The 22957-nt window shown below is 40.2% G+C and overlaps 1 protein-coding gene and 1 non-coding gene across 2 annotated transcripts in view; both read right to left on the bottom strand.

Annotated features, from left to right (window-relative positions):
• The window catches only part of LOC122759033 (rho-related GTP-binding protein RhoN-like), a 33687-nt gene extending 11024 nt beyond the window's left edge, over positions 1 to 22663 (bottom strand). Inside the window, exons 1-2 of the mRNA XM_044013503.1 lie at positions 22298 to 22663; positions 20282 to 20369 (exon numbers count right to left, since the gene is read on the bottom strand). Coding sequence (XP_043869438.1) covers positions 20282 to 20369; positions 22298 to 22402 — 193 coding nt within the window. The 5' untranslated portion in view covers positions 22403 to 22663. The remainder of the gene's footprint in view (positions 1 to 20281; positions 20370 to 22297) is intronic.
• Positions 7984 to 8054, bottom strand: trnag-ccc. Its single transcript has one exon. It is a non-coding gene; the product is annotated as a tRNA-Gly (tRNA).
• Positions 22664 to 22957: the final 294 nt, after the last annotated feature.

Below are 22957 nucleotides of genomic sequence, written 5' to 3'. Positions count from 1 at the left end.
AAGCAAAAAAACCAACAAAAACAATTATGAGTGGACAAGTGGAGAACAGAATTACTTTTAAGCTACTAAATTTAACAATAATTCTGAAAACTTCTCATTTACATTTGTGTGCAAACACACAGCCACAGAAAATATGGCCCCGAGTTTCAAACTAAAAGTGTTTGCACATGTAAGATTCTGCAGTTTAAAAAAGTGTCTGACAAAAGGCTACAGCCGTTTACCCTCAGCTTCACATCAACATCAAACAAAGTCGTTTCGCTGTAAGGAATGAGTGCCTCAAAGTGTTCTTTCTTCTCCTTTAAATAATTTATTTTCAGCCAATGCTGAGCATAATGGAAATAGTATGGAAACCATAAGAGGTTATAGTCTCAGCCGTGCAAACGTAGAACGGGACGATGTAAAACAAGTCGTTTGCGGAGCTGCTCGATAAGCACTTCTGCGCGTGGACTACATGCATACATATGTAGGTTACAGGCCTGCAGAGTAATGTCTTTTGGTCAGCTGCTATCATTAGCACTCGTGCCGACGATGCAAGAACACTCACGTGACAAATGATGCATTTGTACAGTAACAAACCACATTGGACATGAGGCTCCACCTGCACATGAGCATCAGACTAATAAATGTTTTGTTATTAATGTTAATTAAGAAGGAACAGAGAACTTTTGTGTCCTGATGCAGATGCAGACGCAGCAGAAGCAAAATGTTGTGATGTGATGTGAAGTTGCAGTGCAGGCATTTTATGAGGGTTGTTGGTTCACATCCCAACAACCCTCATCTGGTGACTGGCTTGTGTGTGTTCACAAAAATCAAAAAAATCTAACCATGTTAATGTCGCCAGGTGACTGTCGTGAGAAACACAGAGAGAGTTGTGTAGAACTGATATACTTAATCCACACTGTTTTTGAATGCAATGATAAAGTTATGTACAACAGGTTTACATATTCCTGCCTTTATTGGAGCTTGGAAATTAGGTTTATTTTTATTTTTTAAATGTGTGTTCAACCACATCTCATAGCCTCTTTCATGAGACAGGATTTACACAGTTTGAACAGAAATAGAAAATAATGATGAGTAAGTATTTGAAGGTTCTGCAACTGAATCTAAAGTTGTTTTTGTTTTTTTTTTGTTGTACATGTATTTTCTAGTAACTAGTATTGAATTTGAGTGTCTTCAGTTCTTTTCAGGATAATGCAATTCCTTCCAAACTTCCCGAGGCGAGAAACAAAAACAACAAGGCAAGAGTACAAGAATAAAAACATGAAACGGCATTCAGCTTCCATGTCAATTTTAAAAGCTACTTCCTATGTTTTCAAGCAGGAAATAATGGAAGTGGAAATCTAATTTTCCCAGTTAAAAGCGACACATGCAGACAACATGGCTGCTACAGGCTCATGCATGGATGTTTCTTTTTATAAGCTGATTTGCAAGAGCTGTCCGAGGTGCTGATTCCTCTCTGCAACTGAGGCATATGTCAAGGAAACAAACCTTGTGTTGGTTTTAAATGTACAAATGTTTATTTGTCATATACTTGTTAGTGTTCAGTAAATGTTGGTGCTCCAGCAAAACCTTTTCGAGATTTTAAATAACATTTCTACATCAGACAAGATTATGTCTTTGTTTTGTGAAATCTCACAAAAACAACAGCACATGAGAGCCAGTGAGAGTAATGCAGGTCTCACAGCGTGTTGAGCAAAGAGGAGCACCTTAACAAGATGCATTCAATGACCGTGGTAAATTTAATCACTTTGGTGAGGTCCACAGCGTTAAGAGCTTAGAGCAGCAGCTAGAAGATGCATTCAAGAAACCTAGTAAATTTCAGTCCACTAATTGCTTGCTGTTGCTGCTGCCACCTTGTGGTAATAAATGTGCCAAAAAATATAAAGATCTGTTGAGGATTCAGGTCCATATTTATTGTGTAAATATTCTGGCAAATGTCGCAGACGTTTACATTTGTGGGATATAATATGTCATTTTCCTTTTGTATACGCATGATTTGCCAGGCCGTTTCACGATGATGTAATGACACACACTTGCTGTCCTTTTCCATTTGTGTTCCCAGAATGAAGAAAGAGTCTTTCCTTGTCTGTGTAGAATGAGACTCTACAGGATAAGGAAGGAGCCCTGACTTTGAGAAACACCACCTGCCTTCAGACTGCTTCATCTTAGTCTCCGTGCCCATAAACACAAACACACAAACAAAAGAAACAGGCTGTTTATTTAGCCGTGTGCCTGGGAAGTGTGGGTGATTTCTTCTCCCTAGAGTACAGAGTCAGTTCCTAGTCTTTCCTCAGAAATGCCTTATAGTTGTTTACTACTCTGCCAAGTGGTCCTCTGTACAGTCTTATGTTTCCCTGCCACAATAAACAAACATCGCACCCTCCTGAGATTTCGGTCCCTCTGCACTTCTCCTCCTCCTCCTCCTCGTCCTCTGCTCAGTGGATCCACAAACACATGCCTGCCGTCGCCAGCTTTGAATAAAACACTAATTGTAAATGAAGCTGTCTCTTGGTTTGTGTCATCATCAGCCATCCTGACATTCCGGCGGTTGTTTGGATGTAAGAAGCACTTCTCTGATACAGAAGCTGAGCTTAAATCGCCGTATTTGCTTTCTTTATGTTCTTCCCGAGATTAATCACACTTTCATCTCTGCGATTAAAGCCGCTATTTTCATATTAATACCAAATCATGTCTACTTTTATGTGAAAGCGGTTGCTCACGCAGAGAATAATCTCCTGACTCTGCACTTTCCCTCAGCTCTGTGGTGCTTTAAAACCTTTTAGTGTTTCTCGGTTTTCTGGCAAAGTCTCCTTCCTGTTATGGTTCAAACTCACTGCTCTTGTGATACTGGCTGCAGGAGGCAAGACAACTCAAAGCCCACTGCTCATTACACCTGCCTGGAATCAAACTGCAGAGAGAAAGCTTTTCTCTGAAGTGTTTTGAATGCAGAAGAACAGGTAAATTATTCCACGTAAAAAAAAAAACCACTCTCTCTCTCTCTCTGTAGGTAAGAAAATAACAAAGGCCCTGTTCAAACCTGGTATTTACATCTGTCCTCTGCCATTCTGGGGAACATGGAAAAGGCTTAAGTACAACTGTTCACACCTGCCATTAAAATGTCGACCGTTAACACACATGATTATGCGCTTTATTCAAATACATACTGACAATGAATGTTTGCAAGAAGAAAAATAGAGAGAGAGAAAAAGAAGCAAGACCACCAAAGCTTGAGTGAAGCTCTACTCATGCCGCAGTGACATGAAACAAGTTTAAACCATTAAAAAAAAAAGAAAATCACACTGTAATCAGTGTTACTATTGTGGCACTTGCTGCAAATAAATGCAAACTGCAGCAGATGAGACGATACCGAGTCTCTGAGAAATCCCAAACACAGATTACAGTCATATATATATATATATATATATATGTATATATATATATATGTATATATATATATATATATATATATATATATATATATATATATATATATATATATACATAGAAGACACAAAAAGAACCATAACAATAGCTCCTTATAATATTTACTGCACAGATGTGAGAATGACACTGATCCTATTTTCTAATTCTGGAAGAGAAGGAATGACAGTGAAAACAGTGATCTTTAATTTGAGGCCATCCATCCATCCATCCATCCATCCATCTATCTATCTATCTATCTTCTACCGCTGTATCCTCCACATGAGGGTCGCGGGGGAGCTGTGCCAGTTTCAGCTGACATAGAGCGACAGGGGGAGGACACCCTGGATGGTTTGCCAGTCCATCACCGGGCCACACGGAGACAAACAACCATTCCTTCTCACAATCATGGTCAATTTAGAATGTCCAATCCACCTAATCCCCAAATCTGCATGTTTTTGGACTGTGGACTGTGGGAGGAAAGGTGATTTGAGGCCGTTACAGAAAATGTATTTCACAACGTTCGTGTGCCCCGATGCTTCCTGTTTGGTCAATGTCCTAAAAAAGACGCAGTGAAAGACACGGGTGCTTTTACTCAGTGTTGTGTTGCCTCACGATAAGCATCACTGTGTGTGCAGCGACTAAACCAGCGCTTCTCTCTGCAGTGTTTTGAAAACCGAATACCACAGTTCCTCTGTATCGTAAATCAATTTGCCGTTTTTCAGCCAAATCCCCTTCCCGGAGGGTAAGAGAGTAACACGGTAAAAGCGAGGCTTACAGTGGATCAATATGATCTCAGACGGTGTTGTGTTCCCTATCACCATTATACTCTGACAATCACTTTTGACAATGTGACAAACAGTTGTCAGTTGCAGGTTTAAAATATACTTCAGATGTGGGGAATTAAAAAAGCAAAACCGAACTCCCTCTAATGCTAAAAACAAGTTCTTACATTGTTTAATAGTGATTAGTATTTGTAATATTTCTTCATTTAAACCATCACATGTAAAGAAAGATGCAATTAAAACTACACACATACATCAACTTTGATCCTCAAGACTCCATGATGTCAACTAATCATGTTCAGCGCTAATGTGTATTGATCTGAGAGCTTTTTTGTCCCTCTCTGGGACCTGTAGTGCGATGCCCCTCCAGGGAGAATTCCTGCTGCCACGAGCAGCACAAAAAAAAAAAACTTCAGTCCATCTGTCTCTGTCTAAAACCCTCTGAACAAACACGGGCTCATGTAAGAGCAACTGCTGGGCTGCTGAACGCATTTATCCACACCGCAGAACAATAATCCTGTCATTTACCATGTTCACAGCTTGTTTTTGTTTGCATTTGTACCACCAATCATGTATAGCCTAGAATTACATCTTTTCTGTTAGCAGTTTATTTTATTTTTGGGGTCTCTGCTGGCAGCTGTACAACAGTTGGCACAAAACTGTGATGCACAGCAGTCTGGGAAACAACGGCGGCGTGCTGTGACGCCACATGGGGTTGTCATGCTTTTGATGTTCGACGAAAATGTGCGAAAATCGGCGTTTGTAACAACACAGTGGAGAGGGATGTAGTGTCTAAGTCCTTTTAAAGTTTGACGTGATCCACTTGTGTTGCGCTTTAAACTGGTGTCTGCATGGCATGTTTGTCCTTAGAGGACACGCGCAAAGGTCACGCCAGGTTTCGCACTGAAAAACAACACATGAAGCCAAAACGATCAACACACTTTGACGTGATATAAATCCACGGGGGGGGGGTGATCTTTTTAAATCGCCACGGGGCTGCAGCGCTGCTCCTACTTTGCATTTCTTGCTAGTGACATTATCTGAGGTGCAGATTTTTTTACATTCCATTCAAACTATTATAAGTGATTCATTTTCTGTCAAGACACAAGAAAAAAGCAGAAACATTGCACAACGTACTGTAAGCAGACCGGTTGGACTAGGGCTCAACACAAACAGATAGCACTCACAAATGCATTGACGGAAGTGAATTCTGCGGCTCAAAAACGTGGTGCTTCAGGAGTTTTTGTACCGTGTGTAACGTTACATGTTGCAGCTGCATAAAACTCCCTTCACTCTTCTACTCCAAGTGTGTTGAAGAACCTTTGGCGCCTTCAGTTAGCATCAAAACTCAAAAGATGTTATGAATATAAAAGTCTTCTTTTAAATTAAGAAAAACAACAATTCATACAGTCAGGTGATTGTATTACTTACATATAAAAACAATTATAATTATTGCATCTTAGATTTCTACCAAAATAAAACTATAACTAGACCTTTGATTCTGAAGCACGCAATTAAAAGAAAAACTAAAAGGGCCTAAGTGTTGTTCCAGGTGTTGCTCTGCACAGATGCCAAATTAAAAATAAATAAATGAATAAATAAAAGAAACAGTCGAGAGCCCGGGAAGCGAGAACATGTGCTCTGATGTTCAAAATGAATCAGTTTTAATTATTTTTGTTTTATATGAAGCAACGAAAACCAGAAAATATTCACATTTTAGAAGCTGAAAACTCCCAGAACTTTAATGACTGAATTATTGAACATTCAATAAATCTTTGCAGCCCCGTCTTAATTCACACACAAATTGCCTAGTTAAAGGAAAACACATGGAGTCTCTAATCTCTAGTCTTTAAGTCTCTAATCCCTCGTGTTTTCTTCACGACCTATATATATGTATGTATATGTATATATATATATATATATATATATATATATATATATATATATATATATATATATATATATATATATATATATGTACATATATATATACATATATATATATATCCCTTATAGATATCTCTGTAGATCTATAGAGATCTTAGATCTCTAGCAGAAGAAGATATCTCTCTAGCGATATCTTCTTATTAAACATCTACTGTTGTATTATGGAACATATTTTTAGTTAGTTGAGCTGTGAGACTCCACGTCATCTCTCCCACAGTGCTGATTCAGATGACACACACACACACGCGCACACACACCTTGAGATGTTTAAACAGAAAATCTTTATTAATCCTCTCCTTTGGCATTTTTTGTCTGCCAACCTCCATCACTGCTCAGCAATGCCCATTAATATTAAAATCCTCTTTGTCCCGATTATGCCCTTCTGAAGAAATAGTGCCTTTTTTTTCTTTCTTTTTTACCACTTTCATGCCGCTGTGACTTCCTGAAATTCATCCAGAGCGGGATCGGCAGAACAGTTTAATGCCGCTGATTAATGTATTTTGCATCCGCCACCTGAACCCATAAATAATGCCACTGACTGAGATGAAACATTAGCACCGCTCAGCTGCTGAGTGAAATGTGGGGACAATACAACTGTCTAAACAAGAAGAGGAGAAAGCAGCCTGTGTGCAGCTAATCATTCAGTCTATCTATCTATCTGTACGCATATATACGGTTTGTCTGTAAAATGATTGTTTCTTCATGATCTTCGTGTTCCCAAGTGAAGCTTCACATGATGTTCTTTAAGAATTCCGCACATTGCTTCACTCTGATTTCGTAAGTCTGACCAAAGTTTGTCGTACATTGAGGGATTACTCACAGAGTACCAGACTGTATTTCTGTAAAAAAAAGAAAAAAAAGACAAGAAAAACGTCTCTGTGATGTCCTGGCACAGTTCAGTTCTAACTCAGTGGGCACAGTTGCTGCAGCAGTAATCCTGCAGGATCCCTTAAAATTAATGATGGAGGGAAGCGACTGGCATCTGGGCATCTCCCCTTCACATGAAGCCTCCCGCCTCCTGTTGTGATTTGATATGCTGTAGAGTTGCATGACTGTGACTCAAATCTTTGCAGGGAATGAATGAATGAATGAATGAATGAATGAAGGAATGAACCCTTGTGATCAAAACACTCAAACACTCACGTCCTGCTGCAACAACACTCCACCAGCTGAGCGGAGGCTCCAAAGGCAAACACAGGAAAATACGTATAAGATGCAGTTATATAATCTACATGTGTTTTTACACACAAACACTTAACGTAACAGTAACGCAACCAGATGGTACAAGTATGATTGTAATAGGGAAGTAATATTATGGGAATAATATCGTCTTATTTCTTTAATAATCGGATACCAGTGGAAATAAATGAGAGGTGGAAGTACAATTTCATAATACTGTTATTATCACTTTTTCATGTGAAGGTATAACACCAATATAGCATGTGGTAATTGTCATTATCAAGCTATTACCTGGATATTACTTTGGAAATAACATAATATCTCCTTATTACCACACTATTACTGGAATTATGATTGCATTTCCATTATATTTCCTCCTTTTTAAAAAATATTACCATACCCTTAGCATTATTGTATGTCCTGTAATGACAATAAAGTTAGTTAGTTTTTATTAATCCCCTTAGGGAAAGTATTCCTCTGCATTTTGACCCATCCTAGAATTAGGAGCAGTGGGCTGCCACACTGAGTAGCGCCCGGGGAGCATTGGGGGTTAGGTACCTTGCTCAGGGGTAACCCAGCCCTTTTTGGCCGGGTGGGGATTTACAAGTCAAGTTCCCTTTCCACTTGGCCCCGGGCTGCCCCAAAAGAATTGTGCGCCGCCCGGGAATCGAACCCGGGTTGCAAGAATGGGAATCTTGCATGATACCACTACACCAGCGGCGCTGCTTTTAATGTAAAGGCGTTTAATGTTACTATAATATAAAGTGTTACCAAATAGGTTGTTTGCTTTATTTAAAAAGTACAATGGGTCAGTTTTTCCGTTTTTAGAAAACAAAGCAGTGCAAATATGATAGATGTGTGGTGGATAATGAATGTGTGAATGCGTGTGAATGGGTGACAGTGTTCAGACTTCAAAGCGTGACATTTGAAACATGACGGCAACGAATGACTTAAAACTGCTCAGTCTGAATTCTGTTGCACAATCAATCATTTATCAATTCGGTAGATTTTCCGAGCTGTCCGTTATTGATCTGGTTCCCATGGTGACCTCACCCCAAGGTCAGTCTGGGACCAGTAAACCCTCAGCATTGTGATAAAATATCTATCAAAACAAAAGCGGAGGGGGGAAAAAAATAAACACACCGTGTGTTTAAAAAGAGGAAAATCACAAAATAACAGTGTTTGGTAGAATTAGTGTCACCACAGCTGTAACCAGTCGTGTTCTCTCAGTGACAGCTCATGTGTTGGGGGTTGAATAATGTGGTCAAAGCCATATCCTGCATTATAGATAAGGGGATAGAGGGAGACTTAAGTGGACGGTTGAGAGCCACTTTTTTGTGGTGTGTTTTTGTGTCTAAACTACACCACAAAATATAATTACCTTGTCACAAAACTGGGTCTGATAAATGGTCAGTTTTTATCTTTTTATCGTAAAAGCTTGAACTGGAGAAGGTTTTTTTTGTCATCGCCTGCATGTCTTTTGTCATACAGGCGATTTCTCTATTCCACTTTTAACTGCTTTCTTTATCGTCTCGTCGCGTAGTGGTTCGGAGAGTATTTTTCCAAATGTAATCGTCTACGTGTTGGAGCATGAAACCCCTGTTATGACAATGCTTGGGCTATCTAATGTCACTGATGTTTTACTTTTAAATGTATTTTTCTGCGTTTGAATTATTTAAAGTGTAATAAAATATTTACCAGCGGGGGGGAGGGACAACTCCAGAATGTAAATGCGGAGGAAAACACATCACTTTTTACTGTATCTGCATTCTTGGCAGTCGAGCACAATATTTATGAATGGAGGGGGAAAATACAGAGAAGAAATGATTTCTGTATAAATAACTGCAACAGAATATGGACTTCTGAGCAATGGAGCGAGTGGCGCGCACTCCAGCACAATTAAACTGGACAAAGTAAAGTGGCATAATTAAATCAGGCCCAGTGCTGGGCTGCATTGATTGGGGAGCATTAAGAGATTTAACTGGTAGCTAATCTGCCACACTAAAAGTGTCATTACTGGTGTACTGTACAAGTGCCCTTTAGGACCGTAAGCAATTATGTGCATTGTACTGTGTATGTAAAGCTGTGTCGTGATAGTTTTTTTCTAATTTGGAGGCATAGCAGGACAATTTGACAGGGCAGTTCAACCCGTGCCTGAAGCCTGCTCACCACAGCCTGCAGAGGTAAACCCTAACCCTAACCCTTTATGTTGAAAAACAGCTTTATACCACAGAACATATTTGAGAACTTCCTTAAACTAAACCCCAACAACAGCTTAACTGTCTAAACTAATAATGAATACGGCACATTTATGAGCTATGGGGTGATTTTGGGGTGTCTAATTTAAAGGTGGGCCCCACAAGACCCTGCCTGGGGTGTCTTGGAACACCTCTGACCACACTTAAAACACACAAAATGCAAAGATTTGACAATGTAATACATTTGAGTGCATATTTGAATTCAAAATTAGCACAAATAAAGTCATGGCCGACATTTTTGTGATCTACACTATCAATCTCCACTCTCTGCTGGTCAGGCCCACTTCAACTGCTTCGAGTGGTCACTAAATGCCAGACTTCAAGACTATAATCTATGAATGTTCTTTATATATGTATATAACATCTAGCTGTTTATGTATCTAAAACAAAAGCCATATGGGTAAAATAATTGTGGGATGTAGCAGGAGGATTTATTAGGGCACTGCCTTTAGCATTAAAATCTACAATAATTAATCAATTTAGCAGGAAGAATAATAATAGACAAAAGTGTGTGACTGTGTCTCTATTGCATATATCTAATGTTTTTATGTATGAGTTGAGCTCTGGTTTGGCTTCTTATTGAATGCAAAAAAATCTGAAATCAAATTAACAAGCAAACACCAAGAATTTAAATTAAAAAAAAGACCTCTGAAACCACTTTTTTTGGAAAATAAAAGCAGAAAGCTTAAGTCACTCTCTGACTTTCTGGCGGAGCTGTAATTGCTAAATGAGTTGAAAATTCTTAGGCACCAGTAATTGCTGGACCTGAATTTTAATTTCAAGTAAACAAGTCTGCATTTTGCTCGTGCCTCTCATCTGAACGTTGGCTGTTGCCTCGTCTGTGCATGTACGGCACATCCAGACTTTGTGTCTCTTCTGGACAGACGGCTCAGCTGAGCTCCACATGCGGCAGCAGCTAAGAGACAGGCCGCGCTGTCCCTTGGGTGCGAGGATGGAGGCGCATCTGGACCATTGATTTTCAATGCACCCTTGGTCGTCTAATGGGCTGCACGAGCCGAAGAGGATGAGCGTAGAGACTGACTGGAGCGCAGGCTCGCGCCATGAAAGCCTACTGACACTCATTTACTCCTCACTTAGTCAGCACACTTTCTCCTCGGAGCACTTCAACCCCAGCTTTGACGCTATATCCCTTTGTCTCTCTAATATCTATTTATATTTTTCTGCCAGAGCACTTACTCACACACACACACACACACACACACATTGATACAGATGCACACGATCCCTGCACCAAGATGCTTTTATCTGTCATGAAGCCAGCATCCACAAACACAGACGCTCATAAATGAATGATGTATTTTTAAGGCAATCTCAGCCACAGACTCCGGTGAACTCGGACGGATGGATGGATGGATGGATGGAGGAAGGGTTATAACAGGGTCATCAAAGGGAAAACAGTGCAAGCAATGTCTGCCCAGTGTGTGGCAAGAAAAGCAGTGCGTGTCACAGTGAGTGTGCGTGTTCCAAAAACATGTCGGGACATATTCTCACTGTCTCGTCGCACCCTGAAGGAAGTTGAGTTAGAGAGAAATCAGGCCAGATGCCAGTGAACGGAGTTCAGCGCGATGCTGCAGGTTGGGCCGCATTCACAAGCCTGCGTGTTTAGGAAGACTCTGTCTGTCTGTCTGTCTGTCTGTCTTTTTGTGGCAGTGGTGTCCTGCAGGCAGGAACCTGCTTTACCGTCGTCAGCCAGCCACGGAGGGAAATAAAAAACCAAAACTTAATTTCCTTACACAGCAACTGGTTCTTAATGAGCGCAACAAAGATAAGTGGAAATGAAACTTCAAAGCCTGTTATGTGTCTTAGAAGTTGCTAATTAGTCAGTCTAATTACTTGCTATATGACTAAAGTTTTAATGTGGATTTGTGCTGCAGAAAGACGGCATAATTAACTTTCCCTTTTTTATTATTTTTTACAAACAATAACAGTTTTTATTCCACTAATTGGTGAACACGCTACGGTAAAATTACAGCGCTGACATATCGTGGCGTTAAGCTCACATGAAAAACACATCCTATGGATACGCTATTACTGCCCAGTGTTTGCATATCCAGACTCATATAACAATATAATTATTCTTTTTTTGTATATTCTGAATGTATATATATTATACGCATGTTCAGCTTCTATTAACTATCACTGAAAACTATAAACAAAATATTAATTACACCCACCTACATGTGAGCCCCATTAGAAATAATCTTCTACTGAAATCTTTGTCTCGATTCTTTTAACGGGACAAAAAAATGTATCTCCCGTCCCTCATACAGCTCTGGGAGGTATTACAAAGTTCCCCTGGCAACTAAAAATGGATAGAAAAAAAAATCCTTCTTTCCAGGTGCAATATGTATTCTTAACTTCACAAAGTGACCACTATACGCTTTTAATCCACAGCTGCAGTAAAGAAGAGGTTTTTTTAATGTAATTAAACCCTGTCCATGTCAGTTTTATTATTTTCTCTCTCTCTTTCCCGTGTCTTTTACTATTGTTTTTATTTCTGTCTCGTGTTTTTATGACTACCTCTTATTTTATTTTAACGGTGTTGTTTTTATGACTTTCTGCGTGCGTCTCCTTCTGTGGTTTTGTGTTGCTGAGCCGCTGAAGGTAGAGCTGAAACAATTATTCGATTAGTCATCAATTAACCGTCAACTATTTTGATAATCGATCAAGATTGTTCTAATTGTTTTAGCTTCTTAAATGTGAATATTTTCTTAATTTCTTTCCTCCATAGAACAAAGAAATCATCAAAAGTGAATCAATTTGGTTTGTGGACAAAAGAATCATCACTTCCCGGTTTGACAAACACTGATCAACATTTTTTTAACGTTTTCTGATATCTTATGGAACAAACAATTACTCGATTAATTGTGAAAATAATCGTTAGCTACAGCTTTACCTGATGGCAAAAGTTCTATTCTATTCTATTCTATAATGACTGTACTTTACAAATGCACTCCGTCCGTTTATGATGTCATGTACTTTGCACTCAAATGCTTGTAACGCCACCTCTTTATACACTGAATGGTGTGAATTAGCTTGGCTGCTTAAAAGAAGGGCAATCAGTCAGAGCATATTTATAATTAGCTCCAGGTGATTAAGTAAGCGTCAATGTAAAGGTCACCCCTGGTGTCTGTATATTTATTCAGGCGCCGACGTTTTGGAGCCTCACGCTGGCAAATTGGTTGATAATTACTCGGCGCAGATGCTTGTGGTTCTGTGAAAAGCAGGCTCTGACTCAGCGCAGCCACGGAGAGCAATCAATAGTAGAAAAAAATAAAATCACGCCGGTGAGATAAGAGACCTGACAGAGCCAGTGTCATGTAGGCGTCCACAAACGCCTGACGCGCGCTGCACGGAGATCAGTTTTTTGGATATGTTGGTAGAGCGACGGGCCAAGAGAGAACCCTTACTCTGCACCAAAGTCCATGGAGAAAACAAGCATTTTTAGCTCGCAGGGACACATGAGCGCCTTGTCTACTGCTGACCTTCTTTGGTACGTTTGTGTCATTTATGTAAATCTGAACAAAGGATTTCAAAACAGTGAAGATACAAAAGAGCACATGCCAACATACTAAACAGGGCAGCAATCACCGATTTTCTCTATGGACTTTGGTGCGGGGAAGTGAGCGGTTTACAACACGACACACACTTCAGTTTGTCTTCAGGCTGTCCAACGCGAGATAGAGCGGCAATCTTAAGATATTACCGACTTAATCAGGTGTAGACTTTACTCAGTGAGCCTTGTGTTAAGTGGCTGAAATCGGTTTTGTCCCTGCTGGCATCCGCGTCTCTAGTGAGCGCGTGCCTCCGTGTCTCAGGCTGATTGTGGCCGATGTGTCAGTATCTCATACAGCCACACTTCATAAAACCTGAACTATCACTTTAAGGGAGATTAGAGTGAGCCATTTGTGCTGTAGTATATCTGAGCTGCCAAGGTGCACTGAGGGGGAGAGGAGTGCTGGGATTTTTCAGAAGAAATGAGAAAAAGATTGAGTGAGAAGTGAGGGAGAGACATAAAAGGCAGGGAGAGAGAGAGAGACAAAGAAAAAAACCGCAGGGTAAGCTAATCAAGAGCAAGAGTGCTGAGAGGGCACTGTCCCAATACAGTGGGACTCTTGACCTTGAGAGAAATGGACTGGTGAGAGGTTGGCAGCCAGAATGGACATGAGAAAGAATAGATGGAATTAAAGAGAGCAGAGGAGAACACATTAAGAAAAGAGCACCGGAGAAATGAAAATATGAGGCTCACTGTGAAGGCCATGAGTCTGAGCAACAACTCTTAACCCCGCCAATGTTGTGCAATCATAACCGTTAACGATGGCAGTCGCGTGTTTGGTTTATGGTGATTTCATCAACAACAATTACCCAGAGTGGATGACATCACAGGGTCAGTGCACAGGAAATGACTGTAACATATTGCAGCAAAGGAAAAAGTTGTTATGAGCGAGATTGCCATGATTCTAAATGGGCTTTTGGTTTCAAATATGTAGTACAATATGAAAACTGTGATAAGGAAATTAAAAACAAAAAACAAAACACTGTCTGGGAAATCTTTTGATTTCATCGGGGGCAAACTGAGCCCTGTGTTAAAGCTGCGGCGTCCACTTGTGAGGCGCCCTGTGTTGTTTGCACAGCAAAATATTATAATAGCCAAAGAAATACCCATGACCTCTCGCCCACTCACGCAGCCAGAGGACTGATTGGCACAGGTGAGGCGCGGTGTCTAATCGTGCTCTTCGGTCTCATGCAGCAGCAGCAGGAAGCTGGTCTACACGCAGTTGGCAATTTTCCACGATACTGTTCTAGCGAGACTCGGCTCGACTTTTTTAGTACCTGCTCTGATGAGTTTCCAAGCGAGCAGAGCTGATACTAAAATGTGACTGCCGGCCACTGTCGTCACTGGAAGAGTCATGAGTGCGATGCACGACACAAGAATCAAACCGGACAATGCCGAACTGTTTTGCTCGTCATTAGTTTGTGTGTTTGTGTCGCGTATAAAACAATGTCACAGAAAGAAAAACAGTTTAAACAGGGGATTAAACAAAGTTATTGACCAGTGGGAATAGTGACATCTCAGGGAGCAGACTGACTCCTCCCCTTCCATAAGTGCATCAGGGAACTACAGCGGTCTTTACATACCAGGGAGAATGTAAACACTTGCACAACTTGAACAACAAGTGGTTTATGCATCAGGATTATCATTATTATTATGGGCGGAGCTCTTTGGATGAATTTGCACAGTAAGTTTGCTATTCAAAGTGAGAAAAGTACATATGAAATGTTTATTCTAATGCTCCAACTACCAAATGAGTTATGCTGCTAAACCCTCCTGAATGTTACACACTAGACCTTTAAGATGTCACAGACTTAACATGAGTCTTTCCTTTGTTTCCAGGGAGCATACGCGTCCACAGAGTGCATTGAACCACTCCTCTATGAAGTGTTGCGATAAAAGCGTCATTGCACCGAGAACAGCTTCTCAGTGAACGTTGACAGAGGCTGATGTGTCAAACTGCCGTTTCCAAAGTCCAAGAAGGAATTTTTTAATCCCGCCTTGACTCACATCGCTCTGATCTCAGCGCTCACTCTGTGCCACGGCGGTCGCGTGAGAGACAGAACAGGAAAGAGATGCAGACAGCAGAGGGATTGAGAGAAGAATGAGGGGAAACAGAGATTTGTACAAAAGAGAAAAGGGAGGGATTTAGCTTGGAAGGCAGAGAGAGAAACTAGGGCGAGAGTTTAACCTACGAGGCGGGGAGTCTGAGGATGAGCATGTTGGGATGTGAGGGAAGGAGGCAGGAGGCTGAGGAGGCAGTGGGTGGTGCGGGGAGATGAAGAATGAAGGAGACAGGGGGCAAGTGTTTGGTCACACAGCAAGTGCCTGATTAATTAAATCCCCTGTTTGTTTCCGTAAAGATCATCCTGGCACTTCACCCAACGCTCACTCCTCTCTGTGGGTCTGTACATCAGGGTTGCCAGGTCTGTGGGTTTGTTTTTTTTTCTGCTCTTGAACTAAACTTATCTTTGCTGCAGTTACACAAATGCGACTCCATAGCACCTTTTTTGTGTCTGATATCGATACAGATATCACAAATATCACAAATATCTACAATAGCGATATCAGTCCGATACTGGATTTGACCGTTTTTGACACCAAGCGTATTGAAGACGACACGACGGCACTTTGCGTTACCGTAATTACGCGACGGTTTGTGCTATCGGAAAAATTCCAACAGTTTCTGAACAGTTGGAAAAACGCCTGTACATAGTTTCCATTTTTTGGCCATTGAGACACAAACTCAAACAAATATTATTTCAAATATGTTTTATACTGTTCAAATTTCAAATTTAACACATGCAAAATCTGGTGTTCATGTACAACTACAGTGTCTTTTCCAAATAAAACGTTTAGTTTTTCTTCATTTTAAATTGTTAATTCACCATTTTAACCTGCAGTAAATTGTAAATAAATGCCAGATATTGACATTTCTCTGGGAAAAATGGACAAAAGCACTTTACTCTAAGGACATTTTCTGGCCCTTTTATGCAGCATTTTAGGGCTTAGGTGATAAAGGGTTAAACCAAGCTGTTGATAAGACATTTGTGCTGATGTATATACCACCAAGCCATATGAAAATGTAAGATATGACATGAATGTCCCTATAAGAAGAGTGATATTACCATATACTGTATATCACCTATAGAGTCACATAGTACATAGTGTGTGTGTATGCTTATATAAAATAAGTTCATTTATGTTTTATACTAATATGCCATTATGTCAAATATGTTTTTCATACATGGAAACATACTGTACTTTGTTATTTTACTTTCCACTCCTAAATATCCTACATAATTCAGTAACAGTTTATATATCTTTATATATCTATATTTTCTTTATATCTCAGTGCAGTCACAGCTGACGTGACGACTGTGTGGCGATGCACATCTCCAGCTTGTGCTTCGTGAAGTATTTACATATTTTTTACGATTCATTAACCGCGCTTATTCTCTCACAGATATCCAATTCAGTGGTAAGCACCCAAAACACCCTACGATCCCAGGAAACGACACTGATACTGGGTATCAGCGTGGATACAGCTCATCCCTAATAGATTACTTCTTATGTTTTCAAATGAGTTTGCATTTGAATTGGTTTTATTATATAATAATAAGCTGGAAAGCAGTTTTTATGATTGTCGCTGCAGTCATTTCGAACTCTGTTCTGATACTTGGCAATAAAGACACAACAGATTTCCTCGTAATGCTTGTTTGATGTCTGAGTTTCGGTCACTGCCCTCAGTCCTGCTGCTTCACTTCATGCACAGTGCTTTTGGCTCCAGTGCAAAAACTGCACACACACACACACACACACACACACACACACAGGCATGCCATATACACAGAACGCTTGCAGACATTTGCCCAACTGTCTCTTACACATGCCTGCACATGTCTGTGAATACACGCACGCACCAGCAGACGTATCGACGTTCTGACAAAACATAATAATAACGACTGTGTTTGCATAAGAAACAACAAATGGTAGGTGAGACCAGACATTAACCAGGACCAGGTGTAATCCCTCCCCCCCTCCTCCTGTCTGAGTCATTAGTATAAAAAAGCAGGTAGTAGAGGAAAATGGATTAAAAGCTGTTGTTGGTGCAAGTGTGCACCTGTCTCCTGAGACGCACCGGGAATAGCTGGCAGGAAGACTGCGAGGCAAACGTACGCGTCTGCTCTCAGCAGCTGAGGCGGAGAGCGGGAAGAAGTCAGCACAAGTCAAATATGGATCACCTGTCTCCAGTTAAATCTTTCAAACGTCTGGTTGTCACGGCGGTGCACGACTCACAGTGTGATTGTAAAAAAATCATAGAATTACTCACGCGGTGAATTCACCTCACCTTTCGTTTCGTTGTTTTTGTTTTTTGGGTGATAAACAATATATGTGTGAGTTTAAATCATGCGGTTCTGAAATAACTGGAAAAATGCAGACGCGCCCGTGTGGCACGTTGAAATAAATCACTAGGAATGCATGCTGGTGATTTACACTGATCTTTTCCAAAGACTGGAGTCAGGAAGGATATTTGTTCCCAGCCTTTAACTTCGTTTTATCAAACAACACGTGCATTTAAATGAAGTTGTGATTCATTTATCACACAGATATCTCTTGACTCGCAGGCAGTCAGGGCCTTTTTTTGAAATATGAATTCCCTGTTTGACAATGAATTCATTATATTAAATAAAATAAGTTTTGTATTTGGGCTATCCAGAGTTATTTGTGCTCCCTCTTTGAGTTTGACGCAATAAACATGAAGATAACAAAAAAAAGATTGTACACACAGTATAGTATATACAGTAGTTGTGAACAAAAGTGAATGTTTGTTACATGTTAACACAGAGAAGGTTTCAGTGAGACTTGTTTTTAATGACACCCTTCAAAAGTATTTATAAAGGTTCACACCACTTTGTCCACGGTTCCACATCTGAGTTACAATGACATGCCATTAATATGACATATTAAGCTTATGAATGACACATGTGGCGGAGTAAATTCTTAACCCATTTTTCCAATGATTTAAGGGTGTGTGTGTGTGTGTGAGTGTGTGAATGAGTGTGTTCTTTGTGACATCTTGGCAAAGTGAGGACATTTTGTTCTGTCCTCACATCTTCAAAGGCCTTTGTGGGGGTTAGGACCAGGTTTTAGGGTTAAGATTAGAATTGGGTTTATGTTAGGGTTAGGGTAAGGGTTAAAGTTAGAGTTAGGCACTTAGTTGTAATGGTTAAGGTTAGGGTAAGGGACTAGGGAATCCGTTATGTCATGTGCACGTGCGTGTTTATAGGAACATTTTGTCTTAGGGGGTTAGGGTTAGAATTGGGTTTAGGTTTGGGTTAGGTTAAGGGTTAGGATTAGGCACTTAGTTGTGATGGTGAAGACTAAGGTAAGGGGCTAGGAAATGTCTATCATGTGTCCTCATTAAGACATAAAAACAACCTTTAGCATAAACACTGACCTTGTCAGGACTAGTAGTCAAAACCAGGTCCTAGTGAGGCAGAACCCAATTTGACTGGATAAGTTTAGGGCTTAGATTTGAATTGTGGTTAAGTTATGGTTTTGGTTAGACATGAACTGGTTATGGTTAAAGTTAGGGATATATATATATATATATATAAAATTTTTTCAAGCTGTCCAAATGAATGGGAGTCAATGCTGTGTCCTTAAGAGGACACTGTATGAACCTGTGTGTGTGTGTGTGTGTGTGACACATAACAGGTAATTTTAAATGGGTGTTGTACAAACACAGTGGAGCAGCCTCACCCAGTGCAGACCAACAGGCAACACCAGCAGCAGCTCTTAATCCTCAGCTCGTCCAGCTGGTCTGTCGGTCTGTCTGTCTGACTGTCTGACTGCATGGGTGGAGGCTAATGGAACGCTGTGCATTAAAGCCACTCTGTGCTCGTGTGAGAGCTGGTTTTTGGGTGTTGTTACGGTGGTGGAAGTGAAATGTGAAAAATGGCCTAAAGGTGAACAAAGGGAGAAAGTTGCCTCAGCGCTGGAGGCTGAAAGGACACAGCTGTCGGAGCCTCACACACTTGTTTTCATTATAGAAACATAAATTATGACTGTGTGAGTCTATAAAAGAACATTAGGAAATCAGCTCTCATATGAGCATGTTTGTACCACATTAACACAGCCATAACAGAGACAACGTTTAAATGTAAATACTGCTGAGACACAAGGAAGAACGGATTTTAGTCACTTATTAGACATTATTTTCTGACAGGAAACTGAAGTTTGTTTCACTTAAAGCACCAAAGTCCATAGAGAAAAACAGTGATTTTACATCATGGGACCGCTGCGTCCATCAGTGAGTTCAAAACTGAATGTGTGAAATCCTTTGTTGTCCTTTGTGTTTTCAGATTAACCAAAGTGACACAAATTTACCAAAAAGATTAAGCAGTAGACCAGAGTCTCTCTCCTGTGACACCATAAGCTAAAAACACCAGGGTTTTTTTCTGTGGACTTTGGTGTAGACGAGTGAGCAGTTTATAAACTTTACTTTTCCAACGATGAGATAAAACACATTCTTAAGATATCATAGGCTTAAACCGCTGTACAAACAAGTTTCATTGTCTGTGATTGATCCTTCTGTAAAATCTGTTTTTCTTTTGTGTTGTGACTCTCCGCGTATCAGACTGGTTCTCAGCCAGCATCAGTAGTTTACTTCAAACAGCGGCACTTGGAAAAACCTGATGTTCCTCTTGAAAGGTTGATTATTCCGTGACAGGTACTTAGAACAAAATGACTTGTTCTCCTCGCAGGGCTGATAAAATACCAGAACACTTGCTTAAAACAAACTCGCCGTCACATGGACTCTAAAGGTGTTGACTGACGGCGGGGGAATTACATAAGGGCAGCGTGAATACAGACGTGTGCAGAAACACAGGCGTGTGCAGAAACACAGGCGTGTGTCAGAGCTGTGTACCTGTGTCAGGTATCTAATGTTAGGAATATTGGAAATGATGTGCCGGGTGTTGTGTTTTTGACTCAGTGATGTTCTTGTGAGGAGTCAACGTGATGCAGCTCACCTCTCATTACATTGGCATGATAACCTTGCCCCACACACACACACACGCACACGCACGCACACACACACACATGCGTCTCACCTGACGTGTCCCACATGTTGAGCTCGATCCTCTGCTTGTTGATCTCGAAGCTGGCTGTGTAGTTCTCAAACACGGTGGGAACATAATTCTGAAATGACACAGAGGCTAAAATAACGCACACGCTTTTAAACTGTTGAGAAAAACAGGCGTTTTTTGCTGTGATGAGGATTGTACGTGTGTGTGTGTGTGTGTTTTCTTGTATATGTTACCTAATTAGGGACAATTTCTGGCATAAACACTGACCTTGTCAGGACCGGCTGTCCTCATGGAGACCAAAACCTGGTCCTAATGAGACACTACTACTTAAGTTTAAGGCTAATATTTGCTATATAATATTGTGTGGTTAGGTTGAGGTTACAGGGTTAGGCATAAAAAGGTTATATAAAATCCTCTGAGGCTGAACATTAGTGTAAAACACTGTGCTCCACTGTGCAGCCACCAACAGCACACTTGTCCCTCCGCGTTGACATAATACCGCTCTTCCTCCCTCGCCTGCACTCTCGCATTTTATAGGGACAAGGTGGAGCTAAGGTGGAGCTCTCCAAGTAAACTTACTGGTGAGCGGTAACATTTGCGGTGAATTGCAGGGAATTCAACATCGAGTGTTTTATCGCCTATACTTACACTAAGGGGGACCACGAAAAAAGGACTGAGTATTCTTTTTCCACACTTTGGGGACTGGTAGGTCCTCCAGAGTCCCAAATATAAGTATTAAAATGATTAAAAAGTGTGTGTGTGTGTATGTGAATGTGTTCTTGTATGGGTGTCTTTGTGAGGACCGAAAAACTTGGTAAGACTGGGTTTTAGGGTTAGAACGTGTGTGAAAGTGTGTGTGCGTGTCATTCCTGAGCTTTGAATCGTGTCCAGATTCACAGATTTATAGGTCAATGAGCTCTGATTTCGATATCCTCTAGATAATTCTTTTTAAATAGAAACATTTTTTTCCCCAATAAAATAAGCATGTATGCCAACTCATTACATGGTGACATCAGCATAATTAGTGGTAAAAACAACGCAGAGTTGATGGAAATTGTTCTCTAGACACATGTAATTCCACAACCAGCCGTTCTTTGAACAACATCACGTTCGCAGGCTTGAACATATTCATTTCGAATATTAAAAATGATGTCATTCTTCCTGGAGATTTTAAATAATGCTGTGTCTTGTGTTGTTTTCGTGGCTAAAACCATGTAAGAACCTCTTCTCTTATGAGCTTTGATTGCTCTAATAAACAACAGTGACAGTCCTGTAATCAATATTTCAATATTTATCCATCAAAATCTTCATGATATATGTATGTGACATACATATAATACAGGCATACATACAGTATGTATGTATGTATATATAATATATATATATATATACATCTTCTATAATCTACACAAACCTCATACAGTTCGGCTCATTGTTTGTTTGTTTGTTTGTTTGGTTGGTTGATTGATTGATTGATTGATTGATTGGTTGATTGATTAATTGATTAATTGATTGTTTGTTTGTTTGTGGTCAAACTGTGCTGAAATAACCTGGCAGCTCCGGGAGGCAACATCAACCGAGATGAGATATTTAGCGCACTTTGTGACAGACACCACAGAGAATAATAATAATAAAAACAATAATAATAATAACAATAATAATAATAATAACAATAATAATAATAATACTAACAATCATAATCACAATCATGATAATAGTGCGATAAATAAAGTAGAAGTCTTATCACATTGTGCAATTTGGTCAAATAATCATATGATAATAAAGAGGAAATCCATATAAATAAATAAATCAAATATGACGGCAGTTATGTGTCATTAAAGTGTTTTGCCATAAGTTGCTGTAAATGTCAGTGAAGACGGAGACTTTTTTTTTCCCGGAGACTCCGCGCGCACTTTGCGCTGCAGTCGTCACTCACGTGTGCGTACATTACACTCCGTCTCTTTATTTCCTTTTTTTATTTTTTTATTTATCCATTTATTTAGTTATTTATTTATCTTGGATGAAATGACAGTCTCTCACCTCTGGATACGAGTCTTTGGCAAAAACATGGAGGAGAGCCGTCTTGCCACACTGCGTGTCCCCGACCACCACGATCTTACAGCGGAGTAATCCTTTGCTCTCCATCGCTCGTGGCCCCGTGATGATCAAGTATCAGTGAGTCTCACTCCTGCTTGTCATTGAGCTGCGGTCAGAGTGGGGTGAGACTCACACAAACACACACTAACACACACTAACACACACACTCTCTCTCACACACACACACCGTGAAAACTGTGAGGGGAAAATAAAGAGTGTGTTCTCCTGAAGAGGCAGAGAAACTCCAGCTGCTCACTCTCGTGTGGTTTTGGCTACATGCTCTGCGCTCTGCGCACTGCTGCGCTGCCCTGCTCCACCGGTGGCACCGAGGACACCTGTTAAGCCCGCGTAATTCAACACCCACTTCCTGTTAGACGTTTCAAAATAAAAGAAAAAGTCAAAGACACGGCTGCCTCAAAAATAATTTATAGAGGTTCTCATTCGAATGACTATTTTTAAGCCACAATGTAGTTTTCATTCATAATTAATCATTTTTATGTTGTTTTTTATTATCTGGAAATAATTTTATTGGTCAAAAGTGTCTGCTAAGTTGATTTAAATCCTGCTTCCTCAAACTTGACTTTACCATAGCGACTTTAATTT

This window comes from Solea senegalensis, linkage group LG18 (genome assembly GCF_019176455.1).
Source record: "Solea senegalensis isolate Sse05_10M linkage group LG18, IFAPA_SoseM_1, whole genome shotgun sequence".
NCBI lineage: Eukaryota > Metazoa > Chordata > Actinopteri > Pleuronectiformes > Soleidae > Solea > Solea senegalensis.
The sequence above is the reverse complement of the archived record's forward strand: the minus strand, read 5'-3'. Positions and strand labels throughout refer to the sequence as shown.